Source organism: Rana temporaria, chromosome 2 (genome assembly GCF_905171775.1).
Source record: "Rana temporaria chromosome 2, aRanTem1.1, whole genome shotgun sequence".
Taxonomy (NCBI): domain Eukaryota; kingdom Metazoa; phylum Chordata; class Amphibia; order Anura; family Ranidae; genus Rana; species Rana temporaria.
Window position 1 is genome coordinate 258,923,560 of NC_053490.1, and position 17,445 is coordinate 258,941,004.

Genomic DNA, 17,445 nt, shown 5'->3' on the forward strand with positions numbered 1-17,445 from the left:
CAAAGGCTGCATTCTCCTGCCATCTGATAACATTTTGTGAATGTATGCACTGATGACCAAGTAGCGGCCTTGTAAATCTGAGTCAGAGGCTTGGTGATGCACTGCCCATGAAGCACTGACTGCCCTGGTAAAGTGCACCTTAACCTGAAAAAGGTGGAACTCTTCTTTTCAGACCATAAGCCTGACTATTCACCTGACAAATCCACTTAGCAATAGTTGATTTCGATGCTGCCTGGCCCTTTCTGGCAGCACAAACAAAACATCAGTTTTCCGTATCTGAGCGGTCCCCTTCTGGCCTTGACTGCTCTCACTTCATTGAGAGAATGTAACAATTTTTCTTCTGCAGAACGAGGTTCTGGGAAAAAAGGAAGGCAGGGAGACATCCTGGTTCAGATGAAAACCTGACACTACCATGGGCAAAAAGGTTGGGTTCTTACGCAACACCACCTTGTCCTTATGAATAATCAAGTATGGCTCTTTACACGAAAAAGCAGCCAAATCTTCTTGCAGAGGTTACCGCAACCAAGAACACCAATTTCCTTGTCAAAAGAAGCAAAGGAATATTGCGTATCGGCTCAAAGAGTTGTCTCTGCCAAACTAGATTCAAATCCCATTAGCGCAAGGGTAACCTAACTGGTGGAGTTACCAAAGAATGAGAAGTGGAAAAACACTGCCAAGCCCGAGATCTGACCCTTGATCGTACTCAAGGCTAGCTTCATTTCTACTCCCAACTGTAGAAAAGCAAGAATTCTACCTATGACATACTTTCGAGGGTGCCAACCTTTGGTTTCACACCAGGAAAAATAGGCCCTCCAGACCCTATAATAAATGGTCCTAGAGGCCGGCTTTCTATAAATCAGGGTAGTAACTACTGAACCTGAAATCCCTCGACAGTGATTGTAAGGCAGGATGGAATACCGGCCCTTGCGACAGCAGGTCTGGACGAGATGGAAGAGTCCATGAATCCCCTACTGCCATCCTCATGATCTCTCTGCATACCAGGATCTTCTGGGCCATGCCAGAGCTACTAGGATTACCAGCTTCCCTTCCTCCTTGATCATGCAAAAAAAAAAAAAAACGCCACTGCAACTAGGGGGGTGCCGTGGGGGTGGTAAAAACACACATCCTAACTATGGGGTTTGACCACCCCAAAACCAAACTGCAAATGTAAATTAACCCTTACTGTCTTAAGCCCCAATAAGGCTGCTTTCACACTGATGCGCTGCGGTTTGGTACACTTTCAGGAAGTAAACCAAACCCACAGGACAGAATAGAAGTTTATGGCCAAGCACAGCCAACCCGCAGGAAAGCTGCAGGTGCACTGCACCCACAGTGTGGCTAAACCGCAGTGCAAGTGTGAAAGCAGCCTTATACTATAATGCCCAGAGTGTATAGTTTCACACTGACCTGAAGACCTCCTCTTCTTTCTTGCTGCTGGCACCAGAGCTAGTGGAGACCGTTAGCCAGGATAAGAGGCGAAGTGCAGTTGGTATTACTCTGCATGGGACGAGACAGTACTACAGAGGAGGCACTGGCTTATGTGGTTCTTTCTCCCTATTACAGCTCCAACTTTACAAGTAGTCCCTCTGATGCTCAGGAATGGTGGGTCAGCAAGCCCAGACCACAATCTACCAGTCACTTGCCCACAATCTACTGGTGGGTTGTTGATCTACGGGTTGTTGATCTACGGGTTGTTGATCTACGGGTTGTTGATCTACGGGTTGTTGATCTACGGGTTGTTGATCTACGGGTTGTTGATCTACGGGTTGTTGATCCCCGAGCTACAGAATTCACATACAAATAAGTGTAACAGCAAAAAGTTAAATACAATTGTACCCATGTTTAGTTTTATTAACAAAAAGTGCAACAGTTAAATGAACATTCAAAATAAAATGCAAACCAGCTATAAAATGAGAATTCACACTTAAAAGGACAGTGACCACGACAAGACAAATTTAAATACATTTATCTCATATATATATATATATATATAGCCTGTACTTGTACCAACTGTTCAGGCAACAGTAAACCATACAACCAGCAGCAGCAAGTTTGGCAATTTCAACAAGACATCTAATGATTTTACTATATGATGGTACAAAATGGAACCACCTCAAAAAGTTCAATAGCAATGACAAGAAAGTGATACAATATAAAATATGCCACCACATGTGTAAAATATTTACCAATGCCTTGTGTTAGTTATATAAAGCCCCCTAACATTAAAGAAGCAAAATGAACTGGTAATTTAGACAGCTATTCTCTAGTCAATGAGCAAGGCGAATATGGTCTTGAGGATAGCATTCAATGCACCAACACAGTGAGCTATATAATAACATGTCCTGTAAGTATGAGATCACAAATAGAGTAACAAATGCAAATCCTCAAAGCCACATATGCTTTACCAGTGCCTAGGACCTGCAACCAGATACAGTATATGGTATTGGCTAGACACCAGTGTGTAAAATCACATGCTGGTTACTACCAAAGCAGACCAAAAATGGTGAGGTCTTTCTGGAGTTCAACAAAGCTGTAGGCAGGTGGCTGATGATAATATTTCACTATCTACACAATACCAGTGAATTCATCTCAGAAAGGACCAAGCCTTTAAAAACATTAACATGTCAGAAAAAATTCAATTGCTTCTGCGGAAATGCAAAGTGCATCAAAGTTTCAGTCTATGCAAATTTTGGGATGTCCAATGATGTGTAGTGTTACAACTGTTAATGATCATATTTGTAATAATACAGGTCAAGCTACAAGGATGTACAGTAATCCACAGCTACAAAATCAAAACAGTTTCCTTGGTCTGATCATACTAATCTTTTCTAAACTTATATCCAATGATTGTGTAGGTACCTGTACATTGTTTGTTGCACAAGTATGGAAAGTATAAGCCATTGAGTAGAACACGGCTAGGTTGTATGCTATGAAGTCTTCATCGATACACTTTCTTCCTTTACCAAAAAAAGGTCCACACATTCTAAAATCTGGACATCCTAATTTACCTCAAGCTACATATGAAGGCTCCAAACAATATAACTGAAAAAAAAAACATCTTGACCCTGTAGAGCAGGGATATGCAATCAGTGGACCTCCAGCTGTTGCAAAACTACAAGTCCCATCATGCCTCTGCCTGTCGTGCTTGTGGCTGTCAGAGTCTTACTATGTCTCATAGGACTTGTAGTTCTGCAACAGCTGGAGGTCCGCTAATTGAATGTCCCTGCTGTAGAGTCACAATATCACATGTGGTCAAAACATTTAAATCTGTAGCACAGAAATACAATTGTATTACACTTTAAGTGTTGTATTTAAAACACTATTTGATAACTGTATTCCTAGAATGAGTGCAAGTCTACCAACATCAGCTTGCATGCATCAGTCACAAGCACCAGGTGTTATTGCAGTTTGCTCTACCCTACAAAGTATACTAAAGTGAACATTTTTGAGCTTCATAACAAACCACAGTAGAAGAGGACTGAAACGTGATCAGTGTCATATGTGTTATGGCAACCTATCAGCTTGGTAGTGAATGTAAAGCAAAAAAAAAAATCCGATTTGTTAAAACTTGTAGATATTCATGGCTCATTCTTGCATCTCAATTTCAACATTTTAAATTGTACATGTATGCATGTATATTAATGCATTTTCAGTCATTGCAAATGTACTCATCATTTTTCAGTATTAAAATATTTAGAGAAAAACCTCAGTTTGAAAAAGGTTTAACAAAGCCTAGGAATGTTCAAGAAAGAATATTCTTTGTTAGGTTATTGCTGATATCCATCTTTTAGCACCTCTGTAGCACTGATATGTGTACTGATAGGGCTTTTATATCATTTCATTTGAACAGATAGACGCATTGTATTATTGCCTTTACGATGCCTTGAGCCACTTTTAATAAATACTTACATATTTTGCACAAGACAGACACATGTAAAAAGTAGTCATGCCGATAAAATAGGAAATCTGAGCTCTGTTGTGATTAATTCAGTGCAGTAAAGGAACATACATAGAGAGGGAGAGAATGTATGTTGTTCTCAAAAGGGGGTCGGCATATAACATCAAAGCTTCTGTCACTAGGTTAAAGTGATTCTAAACTGTAAAAAAAAACATGGTGTGAAACCTACCTGCTCTGTGCAATGGTATTGCAGAGCAGCCCCGACCCACCTTTGCTGGGGTTTCCTGCCGGTGATCCTGGCTTCTCCTGCCTGCCGAGACCTTCCTCCCCCCAGTTACCTGCTTGGGGGGGGGGGGGGGGACTCCTATGGGCTAGCTTCCAACCCCTCTAGTGCTGCTATAAATCTGTTCTGTTAGGAGGGAGAGAGCCACAGCTGTCATGCACAGCGCTGGATCAAGATCAGATTCAGGCAAGTATAAGGGGGCTGGGGCGACCTTGGACACAGAAGTTGTTTTTTTTACCTTAATGCAGAGAATGCATGAAGGTGAAAAAAACAAACAAAAAAAACAAGGCTTTGGAACCACTTTAAGACACTGGAGATAGGAGTACCCTGTAAATAAATATTACCAATACTTACCTGTTACTTGGGTGACCACTCCAACCTCTGCTCTTGCACTGTGGCCCCCACCCACTGTCACAACACTTCTGGTGTGCATTGGATAGATTGTATCTGACCACCTGCAATGTCATTACTTTGTCCTGTAGTGATGTCAAGAGAAACCACAGCACCCAGCCGGGCTTACACTATCCAATAAACAAAGAAATGTTGGATGCAACAGCGTTTGCTGTAGCCCTTAAACAGACTGATGAATGAAGTAGCTGTCCACTGGACAAGTAAACATCAGTATTCATTTCATATTCAGTTGCTAGGGGGGGTCTTGAGAAAAATAAAGCAGCCAGATATCAGAGAAGAATGTGCGAAACTGACTTGTGAATACAAATTCCTAACTCCAGCCATTGTCTAGCTCATTCTGAGTAACATAGCAACTTGTATAACCTGCTGTGAGCTCCGCATGACTGATTATTGGCTGGAACTGGCAAATACCTATTACAATGCAAGGTGATGGCATAGATGTTGATGTGCTGAATCATCTGTATGTTCCTCACATGCCATTGGGACTCCATTGACAAGATATCTGCTTTTTTACTCATATTCTGAACACTGCCACAGCTCTCTCAAAAATATTTATTTTTTCCATCTTATTTACTTCTCAAAAGTAAAAGCATAAAAAGAAAAAGAGACCAAGATAGTGGTACTTGTAGAGTTGGGAACTCTGGTGAAAGATCTGGTCAGTGTAGTCCATTATAAAAAAACAATTGGGTGGGTCAGATCATCAACTTTCAGCTAGAGCTATGGTCGTTTAGGGTTGACCACCGATCAGCACACCATATGTAGAGCCATAAAGGGAACTCGTTGCCACTTTTTATTTCAGGCTGATGAAGAGGGATAATCTTTCTTTTGCAGATGTACAATTTATTTTTCCCCTTTCCCTGCACTGTGCTAATTACAAGAGAATTTTATTTATTCGTTCATATTTACTGCATGTTTAGGATGAAAGGGGTTATTCAGGTGCTTCCTTGATGTGATTTATGAAGGCCTCATGTGTAGCGTTGCTTGTCATACTGTTGTAGGCAACTTAAATAAGTTACAGTGAATATGCATCCTACATAGAAGATATCTTAAGTAGTCTAGTGTTCAGTCTGAAGTCCTCAATGAGTGTGAACAGTTAGGTCCGTCCAAATTACCTAGGCCAAAAAGAAAAGAAACACCAATGAATGTCATCATAAAAGCAGAGTACTTCAGCATGAATCCATGCAAAAAAAAAAACATGACCATTTTCTTACTAAATGCTGATCCTACTCATTACCAGTGTATCATGCCTGTCAGCTCAGATTTGCATCCTTCCTGCAAAGGGGACAAGGAAGGCTCATAAGCTGAACAGCAGTGCCTGCCAATACTCTTCTTCATTGCTTTTTCTAGCACTATAAAGAATGGCAAGTCTCCAGGGAAATCCCTTGGCTGGCTTAAATACTCATAAATCTATGTCTAAATAGGTTAACCTTCCAGTATGAGCCATCATATGCAATGTATGGATTCCTCACCAATATTAGACAAAAAAAATGTTGTATTGTTGATAAAATTACGTTACCTTTGACAAAGCTTATATAAAAAAAAAAAAAAATTGATTATTATTGATTGATTATTTGATGAAAATTATTCAGTAAAAATTAGCAAGCATTCAGAAATCCAGAGTTTTCATATTTAGTAGTGATGTTTAATTGTTCGGAAAATTATTACTGGATTTTGACGTCACGCCTAAAAATATGCATATAGCAAGTATTTGCTTATTTCTTATATTTTCGCCAACGCTTACAGCATAAGCCAATATTTTTCTTCAATTTTAGATATAGTAGAGTAGAGTTAAAATGTCTATGACTTTTTTAGCCATATGTAGATTCCCCCTCTATTCCTGTTCTGATGACAACTGGTCATCATACTGCCTCTCTAACTGGGAAACATAACATACCAACTGGGACACAGGCATAAATACAAACATAATTTCACACACACAAAAGTTTTGGCATTAGATACACTTTAAATCTTGAAATTGCACTACATGCATACACATCAATAAATGTTTTGTGGTCAATTACTGCCACACACAAAGCAGTCAGTCACTTAAAACTCGACTGATTATTTGCTTTTCTTTATTGTGTGCATGTCTGCATCACTGAACTTATTCAATTTTCCAAGGAACAACATGTCAAGTGCAGTAATTCACAACCACCAGTAACAATAAAAAATAAATCAAAAAAGACTAACTTGTATTCAACCCTTTGTGGGACCAGGTGCATGTAGCAAACTGTAACCAACATGAAAAAGTAAAAAACAGATGAGTATTGTATGAGATGCCTTTATTTTTATTTTTTTGCACCAAGTTGGTTTGTTTTTGGGGGGGTTTTGGAGAAAAAGTTTCCAAGTAATAACCATTTATTCACATCACCACGCCCCCCCCCCCCCCCGCCAACACCACCTTTAAAACACCCACTGGTCTACTCGAATCATCAACCCTTCTACGCAACACTAAACTAAGGCAGTCCATAAAATAATTTTCTTTCTTTCCGACCTTCCACCACAGGAAAGGAAAGAATGTTTCACACACAATTCCGATGGCTGCAGCCACTGGATTGTGTGCGATACTCCTGCAGTGAAAGGGTTAAAATGCCTTTACAGGTTACCCGTTTTAGAGTTCCACAGAAGGTCTGCTACTAGAACTATTGCTCTCTCTCTGATGTTTGTGACAATACCTCACATGTGTGGTGCAATCACTGTCTACATGTGCGTGCAGGAGTAATTTGCGTGTACGCAAGGGGGTTCTTTAAAAAAGTTTTATTCATTTTTTTTTTCATACAAAAGTTTGTTTTACACTTTAATTTAATTTTTTTTTTAACTTATTGCTATTACAAGGGATGAACAACGTCCCTTGTGACAGCATGGACCGTGACAGGTCCTCTTTATGGAAAGACCTTTGTATACTATAATACATACCAATTTACTCCTTTAAATAAACAGTATATAGAAATTATATACCTTTGTATGTATGAGGTTCTTATTAAATTTGGAATTCATCCATTATACCTTCACAATCGTTTTCAAAATAGTTTTCATCATTTATAGGTTAATTTTTTTCTTTTTTCAGCAGAAGGATGGAATAAAGGATAAAACATTGTAAACTAATTTCCAACAGCATCAGTTCACAAATGGAACATTTTTACATCTAAACATTCAGTTAAAAAAAATACGTGTCACATAGGTGATATATTAACCTTCAATTGTTATGTATTGTTCTTTAATCCCAAGAGTCTCTCTCCAGTTTTAATATATTTCTCAGCTGCACTCCTTACATAAACTCTTCAACAAGGTCAGCCAGAAAATTGCCAACATTTTTAGAAGCAAAAATTCATGATTTTTTTTTTAAATTAACTTTTACATAAAAAAAAAATCATACGAAAGTCAATATAACATGCAGTTAGTTTAGCCAACGTGCAATGAAACCTTTAGGCCATGCACATAAGACTTCAGTTTGTATAAGAGCACTGTACTTTATACAGTAAGCATTTACAAAGCTTTCGGCATGTGTCAAGCAGCAGTCTGGAAGCCTTTGAAGTACCCCGTGAACTCTAGTTTGGGGAGGTTAAATACAGATCTTCATGGGAGAGCTGGATGTCACTTTATGCAAGCTGCTAGCAGGTTATGGTAAGTGTAAGCACTACTTAAAAACCTACTGAAAACTCAATATAATGAGTATAATATTAGTATTCTATCAGGCTTTGTGTTGAACATCCCTTTAACCACTTGACCTCAGAAAGGTTTTACCCGCTTCACGACGAGGCCATTTTTTGCCATTTAGCAATGCGCTACTTTAATGGCAATTGCGCTGTCATGCAACACTATTCGCAAATGAAATTTATACAATTTATTTACACAAATATAGCTTTCTTTTGGTGGTATTTGTTTATTTAACCACTTCAGCCCTGGAAGGATTTGCCACTGTTTCGATACTGATTTTAGCAGACAAGTGCGCGGTCCTGCGTCGCTGTACCTAAATAAAATTGATGTCCTTTTTTCCCCACAAATTGAGCTTTCTTTTGGTGTTTTTTGATCACCTCTGCGTTTATTTTTTGTGCTATAAACAAACAAAAAAAAAGACCGGCAAGAAAAAAAAAAAAGGACGATTTTTTTTTAAAAAAAAGATAAAATTTCCGCTATAAAACATACCCAATAATATATATTTTTCTAAATTTAGGCCAATTTTTATTCTGCTATATATATTTTTGGTTAAAAAAAATCCCAAAAAGTGTTTGATTGTTTGTGCAAAAGTATTGGGTTTTTATTTATTCATTCTTTACTAGTACTGGCGGTGAGCAGCGATTTTTAGCGGGACTGCGACATTGCGGTGGACAGATTGGATACCTGACATTTTTGACACTTTTTGGGAACCAGTGACATTATTACAGTAGCGAAAAGGATTACCGCTCTCAAAGTTTTCGAACCTTCACAGTAACGTGTCCCGCCGTACTAGCAGCTGACAAGTGCTGGCTCTGCACAAGTTTGATGAGGAAAAAGGCATCTTTATTGTAGAAAATAAAATCCAATGTACAGCAGTCAAATCATGGAGAAACGGGGGAGAATAGCTAACGCGTTTCACTCAATCGATGCTTAGTCGTAGCTTTTTCACGGTGTGCGGCCGTTCGGGATATTTTTCCTCAACATTACAGTGATCAGTGCTAAAAATATGCACTGTTATTGTAATAATGGCAATAGCAGGGGTTAACATCAGGGACGATCAAGGAGTTAAAGGGGTTGTAAAGGTTTGTTTTTTATTTTCTAAATAGGTACCTTTAAGCTAGCGCGTCTTTGGTTCACTAACCTTTTCCTTCGATTTCCCTTCTAAATGTTTTTTTTCTTTGTCTGAATTTCTCACTTCCTGTTCCTCCTCAGTAAGCTTGCCCCCATCATCCGAGCCGTTCTGGCTAGGGGTTAGTCAGCGTACTCGCCCCCTTTCTTGAGAACTACATCCCCGCGGGGAGACTCTGTGAACGCTCATAGCATCTCCCCGCAGGGATGTAGTCCCAAGGGAGGGGGCGAGCACGCTGACTAATCCCCAGCCAGAACAGCTCAGATGATGGGGACAAGCTTACTCAGGAGGAACAGGAAGTGAGAAATTCAGACAAAGAAAAGAAAAAATTTAAAAGGGAAATCGAAGGAAAAGGTAAGTGAACCAACACCGCACTAGCTTAAAGGAACCTATTTAGAAAATAAAAAACGAACCTTTACAACCCCTTTAACCGTGTTCCCTCAGTGTGTTTCTAAAGCCTTGTACATACGATTGGATTTTCATCGGACAAAGCGTAGGACTTTTGTCCGAAGGGCGTTGGCCATGAACTTGTCTTGCATACAGACGGCAAAGAATTGTTGGCCAACAAACCCGAAGACATGGTTTTTCAGCTCTTTGGCGCCACCCTTTGGGCAACTTTTGCTAATGTTATGTTATGGTGAGCATTGCTTCTGAGAATGCATGTTTGTACTTTGGAGTTTTGTCCGACAGACTTGGTGTGCACACGATCGGAAAATTCAACACACAATTGTTGGCCGGACAATGTTAAAGCATGCTAGCCCACATTTGTCCTTGGAAAATCCGACAATAATCCGACAATAATTCGAGGCTTAACTGTGTGGGAGGATGGGCTGCTTGGAACACACAGATCTGTCTTCCTGCACAGCAGAAAGACATGATTCTCAGTGTGATCCCCTGTCAGAATACATATCTACTTGTTTATGGCAGATCCCCCTTCTGCCACTGGGGGAAACGATCGCGAGTGGCCATCGTCAGAACGGCTGATTGGCTCCTCTGTGCGCACCCACAGATCGTTGCGTACGAGCTGATGTACAGCTACAGCGATTCGTGCAGCCGAGCCAACCTGCCACAGTATAACTGTGGCAGCTGGTGGAAAAGCGTTTAATATATAAACCAAAAAATACAGAATTTTTCTTTTAATCCAATATTTTCTACTTTCGGTGATAAAACCTATTCTAAAAAAAAAAAAATTGGGCATAAAGTTAGGCCAAAATGTATTCTGCTACATGACTTTGGTTTGTGTGAAAAGCATAGCATCTACAGTACGAATGATGGCTATATACTGATGCTATACTGATAATGGCTACTTATAGTGGGACTGTGATGGTGTGCCAGGTAATCTGGTGCCAACAGATCCTCTCTGGGAGGTAGTCTAACTGGCATCAATAGGGACACTAATATAGTAAACAGATATAATACTGTACATGGTCACTGTACCAACGACATTGGCTGGGAAGGTGTTAACAGCAAGGGGTTAACGGTGTCTAACAAGTGTAATGTGTGCTTTGCAGGGAGAAGAACAGGTCAGATCACTTCTCTGTGTACAGAGTCCTGTGGGTTTGTAAACACAGGACTCTCTGCTGTGTTTGGAAATAGCCAATCAGCAGGTCTTAGCAAAAAATTATTGGTTGACAAAATCGGCTGTGTCCAACAACAGCGCGGCTCATCCGGCACGTGCGCGCCCAAGACCTGGAAGCAAGCCAACAACGTTAATTTATGTTGCCGAGCCTGCAGCTGCTGCTTGGTCACAGTAAATCTACTATGACCAAGCAGCAAGAGGTTAAAGTCTTCATCAAAGCAGACTAAATGCCTTGCACATACTGTGTAAAAACCTGCTGCACACATTCCTCTTTTAAATACTGAAAGCAAAATGTACAATGGATATAAAAATGCTACACATCCCTGTTAAAATTTCAGGTTTCTGTAAAAAAAAAAAAAAAAAAAAAAAAAAAAAAAAATTGTAAAAGATGAATCATTTTTAAGTTGGACTTGTATAGCACCTTCAGCAAAATTATTGTTTCGTGTCTAAACAAGTTAAAGGCCAAGTTCACCTTTAGGAACATGTTACACCCATATTTAGGGTGCAACATGCAACATGCTCCTATGCACCTGCATTCCACCGCCAGTGCTTCCCACTCCGTGTCAATTTTTTAAAACAGGGCGGCTGTGTTGGGCTTCGCTCAAATTCTGTCTTCCACCACATTAAATGTGCATCTATTATTGATTTATATTATTGATATACTTAGGGTTCACCCTAAAAAAAAAATTCTAACATTACATTGAGCTCACTTCCGACATTGACAGTATGCCGATCTTTTTTTGCCGTACATACCGTTGTATCGTTATTTTCTCCCCCGGCTTCCGGGTAGTGAATCCCGCGGGAGTGGGCGTTCCTATGCACAGGCTAAGTGATTGACGTATGACAAAAGCTTCCCCACGGCGCATACGGCCGTGTCACGAGTTGTCGAAAGAAGCCGAACGTCGGTGCGCAGGCGCCGTATAGAGCCGACTCGCAGTCCGGCTTCTTTCGGCAACTCGTGACGTGGCCGTATGCGCCGTGGGGAAGCTTTGGTCATACGTCAATCACTTAGCCTGTGCATAGGAACGCCCACTCCCGCGGGATTCACTACACGGAAGCCGTTGGGGGAAATAACGATACAACGGTATGTACGGCAAAAAAAAAAAAGAAGAAGATCAGCATACTGTCAATGTCGGAAGTGAGCTCAATGTAATGTTAGAATTTTTTTTTTTAGGTTGAACGCCCGCTTTAAGGGTTGTGGGTGACACCCGGAGAATGTAGGCATATCACCTACTAATTGATCATAATCATTCAGTTTTATCATAGGAGTACATGTTGCATATTATCTAAAGAGCATATTTGATGGCACTATAGGTTTTTACTGTGATAACCACCACCACACTGCATGAACTGCATTGACTTTATCCCTGTCCATTACATAGTATTTACTTATTATGGACTTACAGCTAAATTTGAATGGTTTCATGTCATATAAAATGCCTGCATTCACCAACACCATTTTAGTAATTACAGGTCAAAGTGATAGGTGGAGGATGGATATTCTAACATACGGTGCACAGCATGGTTTTAGCGGCTTTCGGTTTTAGGATAACATTGTTTGAATTTTTTATAACACTGTGGAAATTGCTTTGACTGTGAGGTACAGTCTAATATCTATTTTTGAATAAATAATGTTGCTTGCTTGTAATATAGGTGTTCCTTTACTATTTCACCTTATCCAGTTTTGTATATATTTGCAGGTTAGGGAGCCAATCCGTTGGTAACACTGTCCTTAGGCACAGCTGCTACATTAGCATATCTTACCACATTCTGCATTTCAGGAAGGTTGTTCCCATCTGCCTCAAATTTTGTATTTTGTGCCAATCCCAATGAAAGAATCAGTGCCACCTGGAGCCCAAAGACTGTAAAAGTGCCTAGATACATTTAGCACTATATTGCTTACATTCCAGTCCTATGCCAAGGCACTAGGTTCTTAATGGTTTAACGATATGCACTGAACTCCATAACATCAGTCTCACATGTAGGAATGCACAGTACACTGGAAAAACAAGTATTACACAGTATACAAAAATCAAATATATATTATTTCACCTTCCACTATCTTCTCCAGCAGCAAAATGAAGGTCTTCTGAGCTTATATTATTGTTATCTGTAAAAGAACAGCCTTGATCTGTATAAAAAAAAAAAAAAAAAAAAAAGATAAAATTGGTTTCTGTGAAAACGGACCATAAATATGAATATTGTTGCTCTCAACATGCCTTGGGGCATCATTTACCACTCAACATTTCTTTGGTGAAACTTTGTCTAGGAATCTTTGTGCCATAAATTGTGACATAGTGAAGCAGAGCATGATCCCCTCCCTTCGGAGACTGGGCAGCAGGGCAGTATTCCAACATAACGACCCCACACACACCTCCAAAGGCCTGTTCTGAGTGGAACCTGTCCTATTAAACCGCTGTATGGTCTTGGCCACCATCCTGAAGCTCAGTTTCAGGGTCTTCGCAATCTTCCTATAGCCTATGCCATCTTTATGTAGAGCGACAATTATTATTTTTTCAGATCCTTTAGAGTTCTTTGCCAGGATGTTCCATGCTGAACATCCAGTGACCAGTATTAGAGAGTGATAACACCAAATTTAACACACCGGCTCCCCATTCACACCTGAGACCTTGTAACACGAAGGAGTCACATGACACCGGGGAGGGAAAATGCCTAATTGGGCCCAATATGGACATTTACACTTAGGGGATGTACTCACTTTTGTTTACACTGTTATACAAGCTGTACACTCATTACTTTACATTGTAGCAAAGTGTCAATTCTTCAGTGTTGTCACATGAAAAGCTATAATAAAATATTTACAAAAATGAGAGGGGTGTACTCACTTTTGTGAGCTACTGTACAGCAAAACCTTGGTTCGAGAGTAACTTGGTTTGAGAGCGTTTTGCAAGACAAGCAAAATTTTTAAATACATTTTGACTTGATAAACAAGCGATGTCTTGAGTAGCGTCATGTAACAACTGAGTATAAAATAGAGGCGATGCGCCTCTAAATGTAACAATATGGTTACATATAATGAAGGTACAACATTTAGAAACTCACATGGTTGATGATTAAAACAGGCAGATCCAAGTATGCAGGCATCCAGGGTAAAGCTATCCATATCCACCATTCGCCTCACCGCCATTGATGTTGTCCCTTCCATGAGCGGTTCAAGCCTCGCTTTCAGATCGCTCTACTGCAGGGTAGTTTTCCCGGTCACAATTGCAGACTGACGGCAGTGAGGAGGACGGTCTATGTGGAACGATTTTCCCCAGATGCCTGCATACTTAGATGTGCCTCTTTTAATCATCGACCATGTGATTTGCTAAATGTTGTACCTTCATTAAATGTAATCATAGTGCTACACTTAGAGGCGCCTCTTTTCTCTTTTATACTCTGTAGCTCCTGCTGGATTTTGTTTCTAATCCCCTTGTGGATGGACATTTTATGGTTACACAACCTATCACATTGCTATAATCTTTTTATATGGACTATAAACTGAATTATTTATAAATAAATGGTTGTGGAACAAATCATTTGAGTTTCCATTATTTCTTATGAGACAATTTGTTTTGATATACAAGTGCTTTGGATTACAAGCATGCTTCCAGAACGAATTATGCTCGCAATCCAAGGTTTTACTGTATAGCTATATTTCAGCTTTCAGGGGATAACCATTTGGTTAACCTGTAAATTAAAATCTTTAATAACTGCATGTAGGATGCATATCAATATAGATGTCAACAAACCAACAGATTTTGAAACAAAGTATACTAGAAGCTTCACAAATGGGTAATTATCTGATAATAAGTATAGCTAATCTAAAGTGCCATAAAGCACCTTAACAGGAGTGGGAGCTGACAGGAATGTGGAAATGACAAAAAGAATGCAATGTACATATCGCCATCTAGTGTTTACTATGCAACAGACTTGTCAGATAAACTATGGTAGTAATAGGCTTCAAAGACAAATTGCTACAATTGATCATTTATTATCAGCGCAAATAATTAAATGACTGCAAGTAGGCCCAGCACTGACAACCAGCTTTTTTTGAGGGAACAATGTTATAGTGGTACCACCAAGTATATGATATAATGTGAAACAATGATAAAATCCCTTTGCTGTAAACAAAAATATACAGGAAAGTCTGAATAATTGTGTGTTAGATAATTTAACCATCCATATAAGAAAATGTATTGTGTACCACTAAAACAGCCTAAAACAATACAATAGAATTTCAGGGTAGGTCGCAAGAAGAAGAGCTAGCAGAAGATGCAACAACTTTATAGGAGATTAAACAAAAAAACAAAACACACACACATTTGAATTTCACATTTCCAAGTCAATTGTAATTATGTTATATTTTCTGTAGACCGTTTCTAAACCAGTAAAAAGCAGGGATACAGGGTTATGCCACATGACTAATAAAAGACCGTAACATCCCTACCTGCCCAAAAACAAATGAAAAAATAAAAAAGGCAAAAAAAGTATATTGTTTTGTCTTGCTTCAAGGGAATGTACAATATTTTTTTTGCAGATAGTCATGGCCAAAAATATTGGCACCTCTGCATTTCTGTCAAATAATGTACCTCAACATTTTTGGCACCCTCAATTTAATATTTGATAGTACACCCCTTGGAAAAAATAACTGAAATAAATCACTTCCTGTAACCATCAATGAGTTTCTTACACCTCTCTACTAGAATTTGGGTGCACTCTTGATTTGCCAACTGCTCCAGGTCACGCAGATTCTAAGGATTCCATTTCACAAATGCTGTTTTGAGATCCCTCCAAAAGGTTAAACCATTTCTTGGTGCTTTTTGAAGTGTTCTTTGGGTCATTGTCCCGCTGTAAGAACCATGACCTCTGATGGAGACCCAACTTTCTGACACTGGGCCCTACAATGCGCCCCAAAATTCTTTGATAGTCTTCATAATGCCATGCACAAAGTCAAGACATCCAGTGCCTGAAGCAGCAAAGCAACCCCAAAACTTTAGCGAAACTTAACTATGTCTGACTGTAGGGACTGTAATGCATTCCTATAACCAACCACTTGCCAACCAGGCCAATTCTGACACTTATCATTGTTTTGCTAAAAAATTACATAGAACCCCCAAACATTATATATATTTTTTTTAGCAGAGACTCTAAAGAATACAATGGCGGTCATTGCAACTTTTTATATCTCACGGTATTTGAAAAAAAAAAAAATAATCAGTTTCATGCTTAAAAAAAAAAGAAAACAGTAAATTTAGCCCAATTATTTTGCATAATGTGAAAGATGAAGTTACCCTTCAAATAGATACCCAACACGTCATGCTTCAAAATTGCACACGCTTGTGGAATGATGCCATACTTCGGTACTTAAAAATTTCCCATAGGCGACGCTTTAAATTTATTTACTGGTTACATGTTTTGAGTTACAGAGGAGGTCTAGGGCTAAAAATTTCGCCCTTCCTCAAACATCCGTCGCAACACCTCACATGTGTGGTTCAAACACCGTTTTCATATGTGGGCGAGCACACGGCGACAGGGGCACTTAAAAAATAATAATACATTTCTTGACAAATTTACTTTAATTTTTTTGTGTTTGACATAAAAAAAAAAAAAATCTTTTTTTTTTTTTATCACTTTTATTCCTATTACAAGGAATGTAAACATCCCTTGTAATAGGAATATGGCATGATCGGTCCTCTTTACAGTGAGATATGGGGTCAATAAGACCCCACATCCCCCCTTTAGGCTGGGAAGCCTGAAATAAAAAAATAAAAAAACACACACACACACACACACACACACACACACACACTCTTGGCTTCCCAGCCGAGACGCTACCGTTTTTTTGCATACAGAGGCCAGGCGTGACGTCATAACATCGCGCCCGGCCTCCAACGATCATAGAGACTCCGGTGACCATCTGGTCCGCTGGAAATCTCTATGGTGAACATCCGGGGCGGCAGATCTGTTCATCGGTGAGTTGGTAGAAAGACCGAAGGGCGGCGGGAGGGGATGCCCCTCTCACCGCCCGTAAGAAGGATCAAGAGGCTGACCAGCTGCTATGATCATTCTCATGGTGTATGGAATCGCCGGCTGAAAACTGCAGCAATATCTGAATAATACCTGTAGCTGCAGGCATCATTCATATATACCCCCGCAAAAGCATAAAACGTCATATGGCGGCCAGCCTTTGGCAAGTGGTTAAAGGCCCAATTTATTTTCTTAAAACAGCAGAATGGTGGTCTTTACCAAATGGCTGTAATTTTTTTTCGCCGGTCCACAGCACATTCTACCAAATGGATTTTGGCTTCCTCGGGTAAGTTTTGGCAAAATAATACATTTTTCTCTTTTGTCCACGTCCAGGGAGATTAGCTACAATGCCATGGGCTGTAAACTTGACAATGTTGTGTATAGTGGACACAGGAACATCAAGATCTCAAATACTAAGCTGGCCATACACCTATAGATTATCTGCAGATTTTCCATGG

General features: G+C 39.6%; 1 protein-coding gene across 4 annotated transcripts in view; it reads right to left on the reverse strand.

Annotated features, from left to right (window-relative positions):
- Positions 1-3,403: 3,403 nt before the first annotated feature.
- TRIM37 (tripartite motif containing 37) overlaps positions 3,404-17,445 on the reverse strand; it is a 171,627-nt gene continuing 157,585 nt past the window's right edge. For 2 of the 4 annotated variants that reach the window (XM_040336828.1, XM_040336827.1), the window contains exons 24-26: positions 13,010-13,088; positions 6,783-6,822; positions 3,404-5,704 (exon numbers count right to left, since the gene is read on the reverse strand). In XM_040336828.1, the coding sequence (XP_040192762.1) occupies positions 6,789-6,822; positions 13,010-13,088 (113 nt within the window). In that variant the 3' untranslated portion in view covers positions 3,404-5,704; positions 6,783-6,788. Of the gene's footprint in view, positions 5,705-6,782; positions 6,823-7,486; positions 7,650-13,009; positions 13,089-17,445 lie in introns of those variants that run through there. The other 2 variants (XM_040336830.1, XM_040336829.1) reach the window with 2 other exon arrangements.